Source organism: Eulemur rufifrons, chromosome 3, assembly GCF_041146395.1.
Source record: "Eulemur rufifrons isolate Redbay chromosome 3, OSU_ERuf_1, whole genome shotgun sequence".
NCBI lineage: Eukaryota > Metazoa > Chordata > Mammalia > Primates > Lemuridae > Eulemur > Eulemur rufifrons.
The window spans coordinates 18,936,389-18,950,122 of record NC_090985.1 but is presented as its reverse complement, the minus strand read 5'-3'; the positions used below and the strand labels follow the sequence as shown (position 1 = coordinate 18,950,122).

The following is a 13,734-nucleotide window of genomic DNA, read 5'->3' as shown; positions in this document are numbered from 1 at the left end:
TTGTATGCTTGCGGGGCCCATAAAGAGTGACGCGTCCTGGCTTTAAGTTTCTGCTTTAAAGTAAGTGGCTTCAACAACGTCGTACTGTAACAGCAACGTTGCTACATTCGCCACGGCCCCTAGCCGCTTCTGTCCCCGCCCCCTGGCCAGGACGCCCCGCCCCTGGGCCGCTCTCCTAGCGGCTCCTGCAGCCCATCCGGATTTAGCTAGTGACTTCCCAAGATGGCGCACGTGCTGAAGGCGGCGGCTGCGGAAGCCGCAGGTGAATACCTCGCGCCGTCGAGGGTAGTCGTGGGGCGGGGCGCGTGGGACTGGAAGCCAGGGGGCGGAGGAGGCCTTGGGGTGGCCAGAGCACCTAGATCTAATGAGTTCTGTCCCCGAAGTCGCGTTCTGCAGCCGCGGTCAGCAGCTGGGCAGAAGGTACCTTCCACGAAGGCCTCCGCTCAGCGCCGGGATAGCCCGATTGTATGCCAGTCTGGCTGCTACCCCCGGCGTTGTGCGTGGTTGACGTTGCTACCTTTTAATGTGTACCAGAGGCGAGGGAACTTGCCCAGCGTGTCAAGCAAGGCAGGAGGCAGGGACAGAAGTAAAGGAAGTCAAGGGATGAGGGACGGCGTTATTTTACCTCGCACCTTGAGAGAGACTGGGGAGAAACTAGAAAGGAGAGCAAGTCCTGTAAAAGAAACTTAAGCTGATCTCCAAGCATGTCCAGTATCCTGTTGAGAACGCTTGAAGGACAGTGGTTTAAAGAATACCAAAACCTGCAATCTTTACTGGAATAATCACAAATTACACATTACAAGGTTCAGAGTAATTCAGTTCTGCTGCATCTTTTTCAAATGAGAGGCAGAGAATCCTAAAACTAAAGAGTTGTAGTTCCTGCCAATTAGAGGGCAATCTGAAATAAAAAGTCTTTAAAAAGTTAGCTTGATTGTGGTAATCATTTCATAATTTATATGTATATCAACACATCACATTGTACACCTTAAATATATACTATTTCTATTTGTCATTATATCTCAAAGCTGGAAAAATATCTCTTAAAAGTTGCTAAAAGTCAAAGGACAAAATATAAGAGTTCAATTCACAGCCAGCTTTTCAGGAACACATATTTTTATTAAGTATAAATATCTCTCTCATTTTAACCCCTTTATTTCATGTTCCCCACCCAATTTGCTTGGTCTACAGAATATCACCCACTGATTTTTACTGCTAGGGTCATCGCTTTATTTATTTATTTTTTGAGGTAAAATTCACATAACAAAATAACCCTTTAAAAATGTATGATTTAGAAGCATTTATTACATTGTATTTTGCAACCATCTCCTTTAGTCAAAACATTTTCATCACCCCAAAAGAAAATCCCCATTCCCTCTATCCCCTGGCAACCGCTATTCTTTCTGTCTCTATGGATTTACCTATTTTACATATTTTATATAAATGGCATCATACAATATATGACTTGTTATATTTGGTTTCTGTCACTTAGCATAATGTTTTCAATGTTCATCCATGTTGTAGCATGTCAGTACTTCTTATCCAGATAATATTCTGTTGTATAGATGTGAATAATATTTCATTGTTTGGCCATTAGAAATACTGCTGCTATGAACATTAAAGTACAAGTTTTTGTTGGAATTCATATTTTCGATTATTTGGGTCCCTAGGAGTGGAATTGCTGGGTCAAATTATAATTCTGTGTTTAACTTTTTGAGAAACTGCTGAATTGCTCCATGGTAGCTGCACCATTTTACATTCTCAGCAGCAATGTACAAGTGTTCCAGTTTCTCCACATCTTCATCAACTCTTGCTAGTTTTTATTTTCACAGTTATGGCCATCTTGGTGGGTGCGAAGAAGTATCTCACTGTGGTTTTGATTTGCTTTTTTCTAATGATTGTTGTAAGATGTTGAGTATCTTACAATATGTGGTTTTTGGCCATTTTTATGTCCTTATCCCTTCATTTTAAAGAAGTAGAATTGTTGAATTCTCACTGCTATCACTGTATTTTTTTTGTGCCCTATTCCTAAAATGTATGCTTCAGGGACCAAATAAATCCAATAAAAGTGACATTTCCTTTCTCAAGACAGTTCACTTCTCAAGAGATAAGAAAAACCTGTATAACCTCAAAGTCTTAATTTTTACAGTATATAAGAAATGCTGTTATGTATCTTTTTAACATATGAAAGAGATTTTGTTTTCTATTAAAAGGAAAAAGAACCATTCATTCTAGTAATGTGTTTCCTCTTCTCACACTTAGAACCAAATGATAAGTATATTATGGAGAGAGATAGACTACAGTGAAGCTTCCTATAACATGAGTTTCTTGGCCTTTCTTTTAAGTGACAGAGGTTTTGAAATATCCCTAAAACTGACATGAGATATAAAACTTCATCTTCACTTAGATATCCTGTAATTTGCTTTTTGACATTTCTACATGTCCCTTTGCTGTTACCAGAACACCTGTCAGGGCACCTCTACCTGTCCCATTTCTTTTAGAAGTAACCCTGCCAGAAAGACTTCAGAAACACCTGAACTTAGTATTTGACATACTCTTAAAATTTCACAGACAAAACAGCTTCTTCATGTACATATTGCCCTAGCATTCACTGACCCTATTTATATTATTCTTTGATATAAACACATTCTGTATTGAACTTTCATTGCAAATAGTACTTGCAATAGACAGGCAAAGAAAGAAGGAAAGAGCAGCTCAATCAATGATTTTGTTGTTTGTTAGCATTTTTATAATTCCCTAACACCATATCCTCATGAGATAGTTTCTTGGTCTCCACAGATAACCCTGCATGCCATTTATCTAGCAAGCAATCGTATGTCATCAACAATAACAATGATTGACTTTATTGTGCACCTACTATTTATGTCTGGCATTGTTTTATGTTTTTTACACCAACTATATAATCTTTACAACAAAATATCAAGTTAGATATTTAGTGGGTGGTAACAGTATTTTTAAAAAATTGAAATAGAATAGAAAATATCAGAGCATATTACATCTAGTAAGGATTAAGTATTCTTATGAAATTTAGTTTCGGTTTTACATTTATGTACATGTGTACTGGGTTGGAATACACTTAGATTTCATAATATGATGAGTCCATAGAATTGGGCTATATTAATCTACTGGTAATAAGAACCTTTGGGTATTTCAGTAATCAATGATATAGACTGGGGCAGAGCAGAAGACTATCTTACGCTGAATTTTTCCTTCTGAACATCAGGTTTATGGTCTTAAAATAGTGTTACTTTTATTTCCTTATTAAAAATTTCAGTTAGAGGAATTATTTTTTTGTTAGCTGAAGGTCTGTAATTCTAAATACTGTTTGAAGTGTTTTTCATTCAGAGCTAACTAACAACCTATTGTTTAAAATATATGTTCTTGGGCTGGTCACAGTGGCTCATGCCTGTAATCCCAGCACTTTAGGAGACTGAAGTGGAAAGATTGCTTGAGGCCAGGAGTTCAGGACCAGCCTGGGCAACATGGAGAAGCCCCATCTCTACAAAAAGTTTAAAAAATTAGCAGGCATGGGGGCATACTCCTGTAGTCCTGGCTACTTGGGAGGCTGAGGTAGAGGATTGATTGAGCCCAGGAGTTCAAGGCTGCAGTGAACTATGATTACACCACTGGACTCCAGCCTGGGTGACAAAGAGACCCTGTCTCTGTAAATAAAATATGTGCTCTTCATTTTGGTATTTCTTACCGTTTTATTAAATGATGTGATTTTATAAGATTATGTTTACACCTCATCCATGTATATAATTTTCCTTTTGGGAGGAATCTGGCTCTTCAAGTCCAGTGTTTTGGGGAATGGGGAAACAGAGTAATACATGGAGAGAAGACCTTGCAACCTTCAGTTGCTGAATGAAAGGGGATTTCTTCACATTCAAAAGCAGTTCTGTCTCTAATGATTCAAAACTATAAAAAGAAACAAAAAAATCTGGTCTCTGGAAATCCTCCTAAGTTAAATACCTCTTGATCTTTGCTTGTTTTTCTCCCAACAATTAGATGTTTTCCATAGTTCATAATCATTCAAACAAAATATGAGTTAAAAAGTACTGTATGGTTATACCTTTAATGAACTTACTACAGCATATAAGATAAAATTAAGTATAGGGAGGGAAGAAAATTGCTTGCTCCTCTCATTAAATGTTTGTTGTTTCACTATCACATTCAAACTTTCCCCTATGAAATGCAGAGAATAGCAAGTAATTCATGATATGCAGCTATCCTGTAAGTGTTACTTGTAAATATAAATTATTATGAAAATGTCATTCTTCTAAATCTAGTTGAAGCTCAGAATTATCTCTTTAATTTCAGACAGTTATTTAAATGGGCAGAGCAGAGTGCGTAATTGTGACAAGTTTTGCTATTTATCTCCCAATTTAATTTCAATAATTAAAAAGGATATTTATATAAATAATGAATTTGTGTGTGTACTATTTGTTTCATTTTTAAAATTCAATTTAGAAGTGCATTAATTCTTGAAAGAAGGATATTAATGGCTGTTCAATTTTTCAGGGCTTTTTTCCAGACTCCAAAGTTCAGTTGCAACACTAAGAGCTTTTTTCACGTCTCAACCCTTGCATCAAGTAGCAGATCCTGTGTGGAACTTGGGTAGACTTAATCATGTAGCCATAGCAGTGCCAGATTTGGAAAAGGCTGCAACATTTTATAAGAATGTACTGGGGGCCCAGGTAAGTGAGGCGGTCCCTCTTCCCGAACATGGAGTATCTGTTGTTTTTGTCAACCTGGGAAACACCAAGATCGAACTGCTTCATCCATTGGGAATTGACAGTCCAATTGCAGGTTTTCTGCAGAAAAACAAGATTGGAGGAATGCATCATATCTGCATTGAGGTATTTTAATTATTTTAATGCTTGGTATTTTATATCTCTCTTTTACAAAATATCTTGTACTTTTTAAGACTACATATGGTCACTGTCATCAGAAACTTCTAAGTTTTTTAAGGGGAATGATATTAGTCCTGCTGAAAGTTGGATCCATAGATATATTATCTTTCCTTCTAGAAAACTGTAAAAAATGATATATTTTATTGAAGTCTGGATTTAACACCCACTATAAAGGCCACCAAAGTTAGCCAAAACATAATTTACAGCTTTGTTCTAGGATTTATTGATCATATGTGACCTCCCGTGTAATAGGAATACAATTGCTTTCACTATCACAAGCAATTAGGAGAAATAAGTGAAAAGACTTTATAAAGTAAGAATTACCATATGTATGCTAAGTATTCTTGTAATTATTTTTCTCCTTAAAATTCTAATAACTTGTTCCTTATTACAAAAGCAATACATTTTCAGTTACTAGCTGTGGTTTTTAAGATCTTCTGTATCACATCTACTAACAATTACCCCAAAACATGAAGAAATGTTAGACAGGAACATTCTCTTTTGAGAGTATTTATCTATAGATGTTCATGTTCAGATAACTGACTTTTAAATTATCAGCAATGACAATTAAGCTTCAGTTTAAATTAATTTGATAAGACAGTTCTTTTGATATTAGGAATGACACAATTGTTGCGCCAAATTCCTAATCCAAAAGAGAGGTGAGTTGATTCTAGAGTGAATTCAAGAACCTATTTAGTTTGTTATTGCAAATATGTCTTCTAACCCACAATGTGTACTCTACTAAGTACTTGGAATTCAGAAATGAATAAGACTGGACCAGGTCCACAGTGAGGAGGAGGGGCAGATATAGGCAAGTAGAGTATACTTTAATAAGTGGATCTGATATATGTGTCTTCTCAGCACAAATGAGGGAGAGATTGATGGCTTCTGGCAAGTCGAGTTGCCGGGAAGGCCTCACAGAGCATGAGCTACAATGAATGTGAAGGAATGCCCCAGGTGAACAAGAGGAGAAAGGTATTCCAGACAGAAGAAATATAATAGTATGTGGAAAGGCATAGAGTTACCATAATAACTAACACTTATTGAGTCCTCCAGCAGTTGGTATACAAAGTACTCAACACACATTATTTTCTTTAATTCCCATAGCTATCTTCTGAGGGTGCTGTTAATCCCATTTGACAGATAAGGAAACTAAGACAGAGTAGTTAACTTGTGCACAGTCATATTGGTATAGTAATAGGTGGCAAGGCTGGGATTGAAACCCAGATTTGTTCTGATTCTGGGGTCGTACTCTTAGTCATGACGCTAATTGCCTTGATTATATTAAGTGAGTTTAAAATTTGAGGTGGGAGAACTATAAGAAATTAAGCAGGGACCTAAACAAGGCCTAATATTAGCTTTTATTCCATGTTTAGGAGGTTACTTAGCTGCAGGTCTTTATCAGTGGAACTGACGGTTTGTCTGACAGCCACCCACCCACCCCCAGAATGAGGACCTTTGAATCTACTCTTTTCTCTCCTACGCTGCACTGTCTATTCTACATCAAGAGAGCCCATGCCTTCAAAGGAAGCCAGCTATGTGAGTTAGAAGTTCAGTTAAGTAACGAATAGTGGAAGTTGAGTAATACAATAGCTAATTCAAAAGTAGAGATTAAAGGGGGGAAATGAAATGTATGTGAGTATAAAATGAAGGTAAGTAACAAGAGAAATTATGAAAAGAGGTTAGTTAGTTAGTTGCTATTTTAGTATTTAGTATGACACCCCCAATCATTATTTCCTGCACTCACAAAAAATTAAGTGGCTTAATAGCAAGATTTTGGTTTTCTGTCCCAGGCTGTTGTGGCAGCTCTGCCACCCATAACATATGACTTAAAGGGTTGCTCCAGTCATCACCATTTACTAGCCAGAGGGAAGGGAAGGTGGAGAGAGAATACAGGGCAAGTGCCTTTAAGGAGATGATCTAGACCAGGGGTGGAGAACCTGTGGTCCTAAGGCCACATGTGGCCTTCTAGGTCCTTAAGTGTGGCCTTTTGACTGAATCCAGATTTTACAGAACAAATTTTTATTAATACATTTTTGTTTGTCTTTTATATTTTCATATTATTTTTAAAATGAATATATTTAAAATACCAAAGAATAAAATAAGTTTCAATGAAATAATCCTCCCAGGTTGACTGGCACAATTAGAACATTAGTGAGCCATAAGGGCTAACTTGACAGCTGCTATGCTCATGATTTAGTTCTAACTTCCCCTGCCTGACTGGTGCCACGACCACATGAGGCTGGTTGGCGTGAGTTTATGGGGGTCCGGTATGCCAGTCTGTTATCAGCTTTGGATAATTAACTGATACTACTGACTCAGCACAAATTTTATACTTAATTTGGGTCATAACAGAAGATTTTCTTTGCAATAAAGAATTACTTGCTCTGGTCACTCTTGCGAACAAAACACCGGGAATAGATATCTTTAATAACTTTCAAGATAAATGTTGTGAAATTGGACTGAATTTGATAAATTTAGTGAGTTTATGTACAGACAGTGCACCTTCCATGACAGAAAAACATGAAGAGTTTATTGCACAGATAAAAAAAAAAAGTATTAACAGATCCGGATGCTCTCATTTCTTTTCATTGTATCTTGCATCAGCAAAATCTCTGTGTCAAAGTGTCACTATTTTAAGTGACACTTTGTAACAAGTTATAAGTATTGTTAACTATATTAGTGCAAATGCAATACAGCATCATCTATTTTGTAACATGCTAAAGTTGAATAATAAGGTATTCAGTGTGAATTTGCTGTATCATTCTAAAGCGTGTTGGCTATCACAGGGACCGGTGTTAGCCAAAATTTTATCTCTGTGAGAACAGATAGTTAAATTTTATGAAGAACAGACTCAGCAATGTGAATTGTTGAAAGAAGATTTCTATAGGAATGCAGTATTTCTGTGTGATATCATGTCAAATCAAAACGACTTGAATATTTCTTTGCAAGGTAAAACTAAGTCTATATATGATATGTGGCAAAAAAAAATCCAAGCAAAAGGAAATTTCAGATGAACATTTTACCTAGTTAGCAAAGGTCATTGATGAGCAGGATAATATATGGGAATCATTTGAAGAATACACAGCTGTTATAGATGTACTAATTGGAGAATACAATGAAAGTTTCACTGACTTTGAGAATCATGACATCACACTCAAATTAGCATTTGAATATTTAATCCAGACGTTTCATTTTTACTTTCATTTACAACAATTTAAGGATTGAATTCATTTATTATTCATATCAACACCATTACAATTTTATATAACTTAAAAGCCTATGTTTGTTACATCATCCAAAATGCCAGGCACCATTAAAAGGAGTACTATATAAAATCTACTCACTGACAATTACACACCTTAAAAGTAAAAGATGTATTTAGCCCAACTCTTCGCCTTCAAACAAACAAGATGGCATTGCCATTTCAGATGGGACAGCTGAGGACCAAAGGGGACATAAGATTTACCTGAAGATTCTGGATTCTGATTGTGACAATCAAAACATTTATTTGGATCACTGTCACTCTTAATTTACAAATGACAGGGAGAAATGAACATAAACTCTCAGACACAGATACACATCAAAAAATAAAAAGCTAGTAAGAAGTTGAAGTGGAAAATGAACACCCGTATTTTCACTAATGGTATTCAAGGTCTTACAGAGCTATATCATGCACGACTATAGTTGTTTGAAAGACTATAAAAGCAGTTTTCAAAGACCATAAAAACCCATTTTTTTAGATTGGTTATTATCAACTGCGTTATTTCTGTTACTTAGGAGGACAGGCTTAATTTCCCAGATCAAATTGCTTTGTGTTTCTTACAACTATTGCATCTACTTTCAATTCAGAAAATTCGGACATTTTTATTTTATTCTTTTTATTACTGCCAAACAAAACATTAGGAGTACTCCTAAAGAATTGTAAATTTTATAGCAACACTAACAGAAGGATGAATATGGTATAAGATCATTAAAATCAAAGTTAAGTGATAGAAATAGTAACAGAAATAGAAATAGATGCTAGTACAATGTCAATTAGGCATTTTTCAAAATCTAATCTATTAAATTTTGCAAGTGTTTCTTGGCTTAGAAGTATTTCTTGGATTAAGGCATACTAAATATTGGGAGGCAACATCAGAATTGTAGATATTTATACTGGGATAGAATGTCCCAGAAATGAAAATATTCATGATCATATGTAGAATAGGGAGTTATCAAAAGGGTAATAAGAAAAAGGTCATATTTTGAAAATGTTAAAACATATGAGAAGTAGGAAAAAATCATTTCATGAACTTCCATCAGCCAGGTTTAACAGTTTTTAAGATCTTGCCACCCTTGCTGCATTTTTCTTTCTTCTTTTTTTCCCTTTGTTAAACTATTTTAAAGTAATTTACAACATGTGATTTAACCCTATTCAGTTTGTGTCTCTATGAAATAAATAACCACAATTATATTATCATGTCAACCAAAATTAAAGGTAAATTTTTTGGTACCATCTATGCACAGTTCATAAATAAGATTTCCCAGATTGATTTACAGATATCTTTTTATAGTTGATTTGTTCTAATCAGGACCCAAATAAGGTCCATTCATTGCAAATTGTGGTTAATCTCTTAAGACTCTTTTTTAAAAAATCATTAACATTAGTAGCATACAGTACATTTATCACAATTAATGAACCATTATTGATTATTGTTATTAACTAAAGTCTATACTTAATTCAGATTTCCTTTGTTTTTATCCAATGTTCTTTTTCTGTTCCAAAATCCCACATCCAGGATTTCACGTTACATGTAGTCATCATAGCTCCCTTAGGCTCCTCTTGCTTGTTTCTCAGACTTTCCTTGTTTTTGATGACCTTGACACTTTTGAGAATTGCCAGTTATTTTGTAAACTGAAAATAGAGATTTATCTGATATTTTTCTCATCATTAGACTAGGGCTATTGATTTTGGGGAGGAAGACCACAAAGCTCTTATCAAAAATACATACTATCAACATGACTTATTACTGGTGATATTAACCTTGATCCCCTAGCTGAGAAGGTGTTGTCAGGTTTCTTCACTATAAAGTTACTTTTTTTTCCTCCTTCTCCATACTATACTCTTTGGAAGAAAGTCATTATGTGAGGCCCACACTTATGGAATAGCAAGTTATATTAGTATGGACTTGTGGATATTTATTTTATACCTTGGCCTATAAGCTAATACTACTATATTTTGTTACACAGATTGTTCTAGCTTTGGCCATTAGGAGCTCGTTCAGTTGTTAACATGTCCCTTTGACATTCCCCCATAATTTTTTTTTTTTTTTTTTTGAGCACTTCCTTACTTTCTGGCTCTGCAAGTTGCTCCAGGCTCATCTGCTACAGTCCTTCCCCCAGCCGTGGAACTAGTCATTTCTTCAATGATCCTGGTTCCAGTTATTAGAGAATGGTATTGGAAACCAAGATCTGGGCTCTCGGTGTGCTTATTACTACTGGGATGTCATTGGTTCTAGGCCCACTGAGCTCATACAGCATGGAGATATATGTGTGTTTACTAACTGTGTATACATATATCTATAAATATTTCCATATGTAACCATGTAGAGTTAATGAGATGTCATACTCATAAATGCATGAGTTCATACTGATGTCTCCGACTCTAATTCATTACCACATGACCACTCTAGCCCTCTCCCTTGCTTGTCTGTATACCTCCTCATTTCAACAGTGAGAAACTTTGCTCCAACCATCCATTTACTTAATTTTTCAATCTCAGTATGTCAGTGTAGTGGTTGTATTAGTTTCATAGGGCTGCTCTAATAAATTACCACAAACTTTCTGGCATAAAGCAACAGAAATATACCTTCTCACAGTTCTAGAGGCTAGAAGTCCAAAATTCAAGAGATAAACAATATGGGAGAAGAAGAAAACAGAGCAGAGCATAAGAGAGCTGTAAAACATGATTAAAAGTTCTAGCAGAGTATATAGCTGGAGTCCCAGAAATGGAAGAGACACAAAATAGAACACAGTCAATAATTGGAAAAAATAGTTGACAAGGACATTATCAATCTGGTATAAGACATCAATATATATAGATTTAAGACGCTCAGCAATGCCAACTAGAGCAAAGAGAAGTAAAACCACACCTCAGCACACCATAGACAAGCGGAAAACCAAAGATGAAGAGAAAATCTTAAAGGCAATCAGAGAAAAAAAGGCATGGTAATTACAGAATGACAATGTAATGACTTTTTTTTAGGTGCTGACCAAAAAACAAAAAAACCACCCTGCCAATTTAGAATTCTAATTCCAGGCAAGATGGTATAACAGAGACCAATTTATCCTCCTGCCTGCAGCAAACAATCTAGACAAAATTTTGAAACAGTAGTTTTCTGGCATTGTACATCAGGCAGCTCTGGACATTGTTCCTGAGAGAGGGGAAATAAACAAAGATGAGCCCTACAATTCCCCAGTTTACAGCTGAAGAGTTACCAGGCAGAAGTGAAGGTGGGGGAATCCACGTGGAGCTGAGCAGTCTCCCTGAGCTGGGATAGGAGTGGGGAGTCTGAGGAGGCCGTGGTGAGAGTTCACTGAAGTCCTGGAAAGGGGAGAGCTGCGCAGAGTGTGCTCCAGAGACCTGCAGTAGCTCTCGTGTCTCCATCTGGATATTGAGTAATGCACTCATGGTGGGAAGCTCCCTGAGGCTGGAGTGGAACCTCTTGAAAGGATTAGAGGGAGCAGTCCTCACACAGAAATGGGAATAGTTCTTACCAGTCATAGTGGGAAAACCTTGTAATTCATGGGACATTGGATAGAGGACTCAGGAGGGCCTTGCCTTAGTAGTGAGGAAAATTAGTGTTCCAGTACCACCTAACAAAGCAGAACAAAGCTCAAGAATATTGGTAGGGAAAAAATAAAATAAAACTGACAATGTCTGACATTAGCTAGGACTAATTTACCTCACTAAGGATGATTTGGTGGGTAGGGCCACTCGAGCTTGTGGTGCATTTTCTCTTCTGCAAAAGATGAGAATAGACCAGCTACGGTACAAGATAGCATGAAATGAACCATGGTCATAAACTGGGTGTGACTTTGATATATCCATGAGGTTTAAAAAGAAATACTATCAGGAATACAAGTAGAATATATATCATATGAAGAAATCATAGTTTATTTATTGTAACATTGAGTATCCTCATCAGTTGTTTGACAAGTTTTAGAATCAAATATATAACCCTTGGCTCTTTTGAAATAAGATTGTATAATTATTAAGTTTAGTTAGATCTGTATAGTGGGTAATGGGTGTTGTACTATTCCCTGTGCTTTATGTTTGGAATGCTAGTAGATCATTAAACTCTAGGGTGATATGACTGCCTAGGAATACGGGCACTCATACCTCTCTATCCATTCACAAGGCTCCCAGCATAAGAGGCTGACTTTCCAAGATAGAGGAGGATCATCCCTCCATCAAGTATGTAGAGACACATTTGCTCCTTTCCTAGACTGCCCATAAGTATGAAGAAATTAGAGAGTTGCAAAATTATAAAACTTTGAATTTTTTTGAATGGAGAATAACATTTTGATGGCAGTTTAATAGTGATTTTCATGTGTATCAAGTTTTAATCTCAACGGTAATAACTAGGAGGTTTGGCAGGGGGAGGTTTGGAGATAAAGGAAACACTCACATTTGCTAAGTACCTACTATGTGCCATAAAGTGTACTAAGAGCTTCTATCTGTTACCTCATTTTAATCTGTAGTCAATTTACATAGCAGGCCTTATTTCCCTGTTACAGATGAGGAACCCAAGGGTTTAAGGAAAAAACAATTTGCTCAATACCACCAACAATACTGCCAGAAGAAACGAATAAAGTGTAACACATGATTTATGAAACATTTACTAACGGTGAAAACTCTTAAGCATTAAGGTTGGTCACCTAGAAAGATCTAGCAACTTCTTTTACTTTTCTGGAAATTTTAGACTTTTTTTTTTTTTTTGTGATGGTTTAAGAATGGCACAGGTACATGGTCCTGCATGAGTTCTCAAAGTTTTTTTCTAAGTCTTAAGGTACACTGTAATTTGGCATTTTTGTGATCTCAAATGTGTTCTTGTTTATTTCCTTTTCTTAAGGTGGATAATATAAATGCAGCTGTGATGGATTTGAAAAAAAAGAACATCCGTAGCCTAAGTGAAGAGGCCAAAATAGGAGCACATGGAAAACCAGTGATTTTTCTCCATCCTAAAGACTGTGGGGGAGTCCTTGTAGAACTGGAACAAGCTTCATTTGTATTTGCAAGAAACTAAGTTAATTGACCTGAAAAAGCCTATCAAACACTATCAAAATGTACTACAGCCTTGAGTCCTTCACTGCTTTTATCACTTAAAAGTGATTTGGAGAAAACCTTGATTATGAAATACTTAAGGAACATTATTAAAATCATATTCATAGAAATAAATTACTCCTATTCTACAATGGGGTGATTGAGTACAATATGTTAGCTGTGTAAAAGGGGGTGTGTGCATGTTTGCGTGTGTGTGTGAGGTGAGTTATGAAGGTACACTTGACACTTGCATGCCTACATATTTAGGACAAAACTTTTTAAAGATATTTTGGAACAAGCTTTTTAGAGTAAACTCTTTAAGGTCAGGGAGTTTGATCTCAGATTTTTCTCTTCAGGAATAACTCATGGTCACAAGCTCCTTAGGGGTGAGGTGTTTTGGATTCTAGTGCTAGATGTATAAATAGGAAGTTTTGTGGAGATCATTGTGCATGATCTATTGAGTGCATAGATAGCTGAATTTTTTTAATCAGTAGT

The 13,734-nt window shown here is 36.3% G+C and overlaps 1 protein-coding gene across 1 annotated transcript; it reads left to right on the top strand.

The window, feature by feature from the left end:
- Positions 1–196: 196 nt before the first annotated feature.
- Positions 197–13,354, top strand: LOC138381518 (methylmalonyl-CoA epimerase, mitochondrial). The gene is made up of 3 exons (XM_069465811.1): positions 197–262; positions 4,540–4,877; positions 13,049–13,354. The coding sequence occupies exons 1-3, from the start codon at positions 223–225 to the stop codon at positions 13,220–13,222; spliced, it is 552 nt and encodes a 183-aa protein (XP_069321912.1). The 5' UTR covers positions 197–222; the 3' UTR covers positions 13,223–13,354.
- Positions 13,355–13,734: the final 380 nt, after the last annotated feature.

What these genes read in the sequence shown, in the direction of transcription:
- LOC138381518 (XM_069465811.1), top strand. Translation starts at nt 223, where the DNA reads ATGGCGCACGTGCTGAAGGCGGCGGCTGCGGAAGCCGCAG. An exon ending in GGCGGCTGCGGAAGCCGCAG is followed by an intron (nt 263 to 4,539) that starts GTGAATACCTCG and finishes TCAATTTTTCAG; the next exon opens with GGCTTTTTTCCAGACTCCAA. An exon ending in TGCATCATATCTGCATTGAG is followed by an intron (nt 4,878 to 13,048) that starts GTATTTTAATTA and finishes CCTTTTCTTAAG; the next exon opens with GTGGATAATATAAATGCAGC.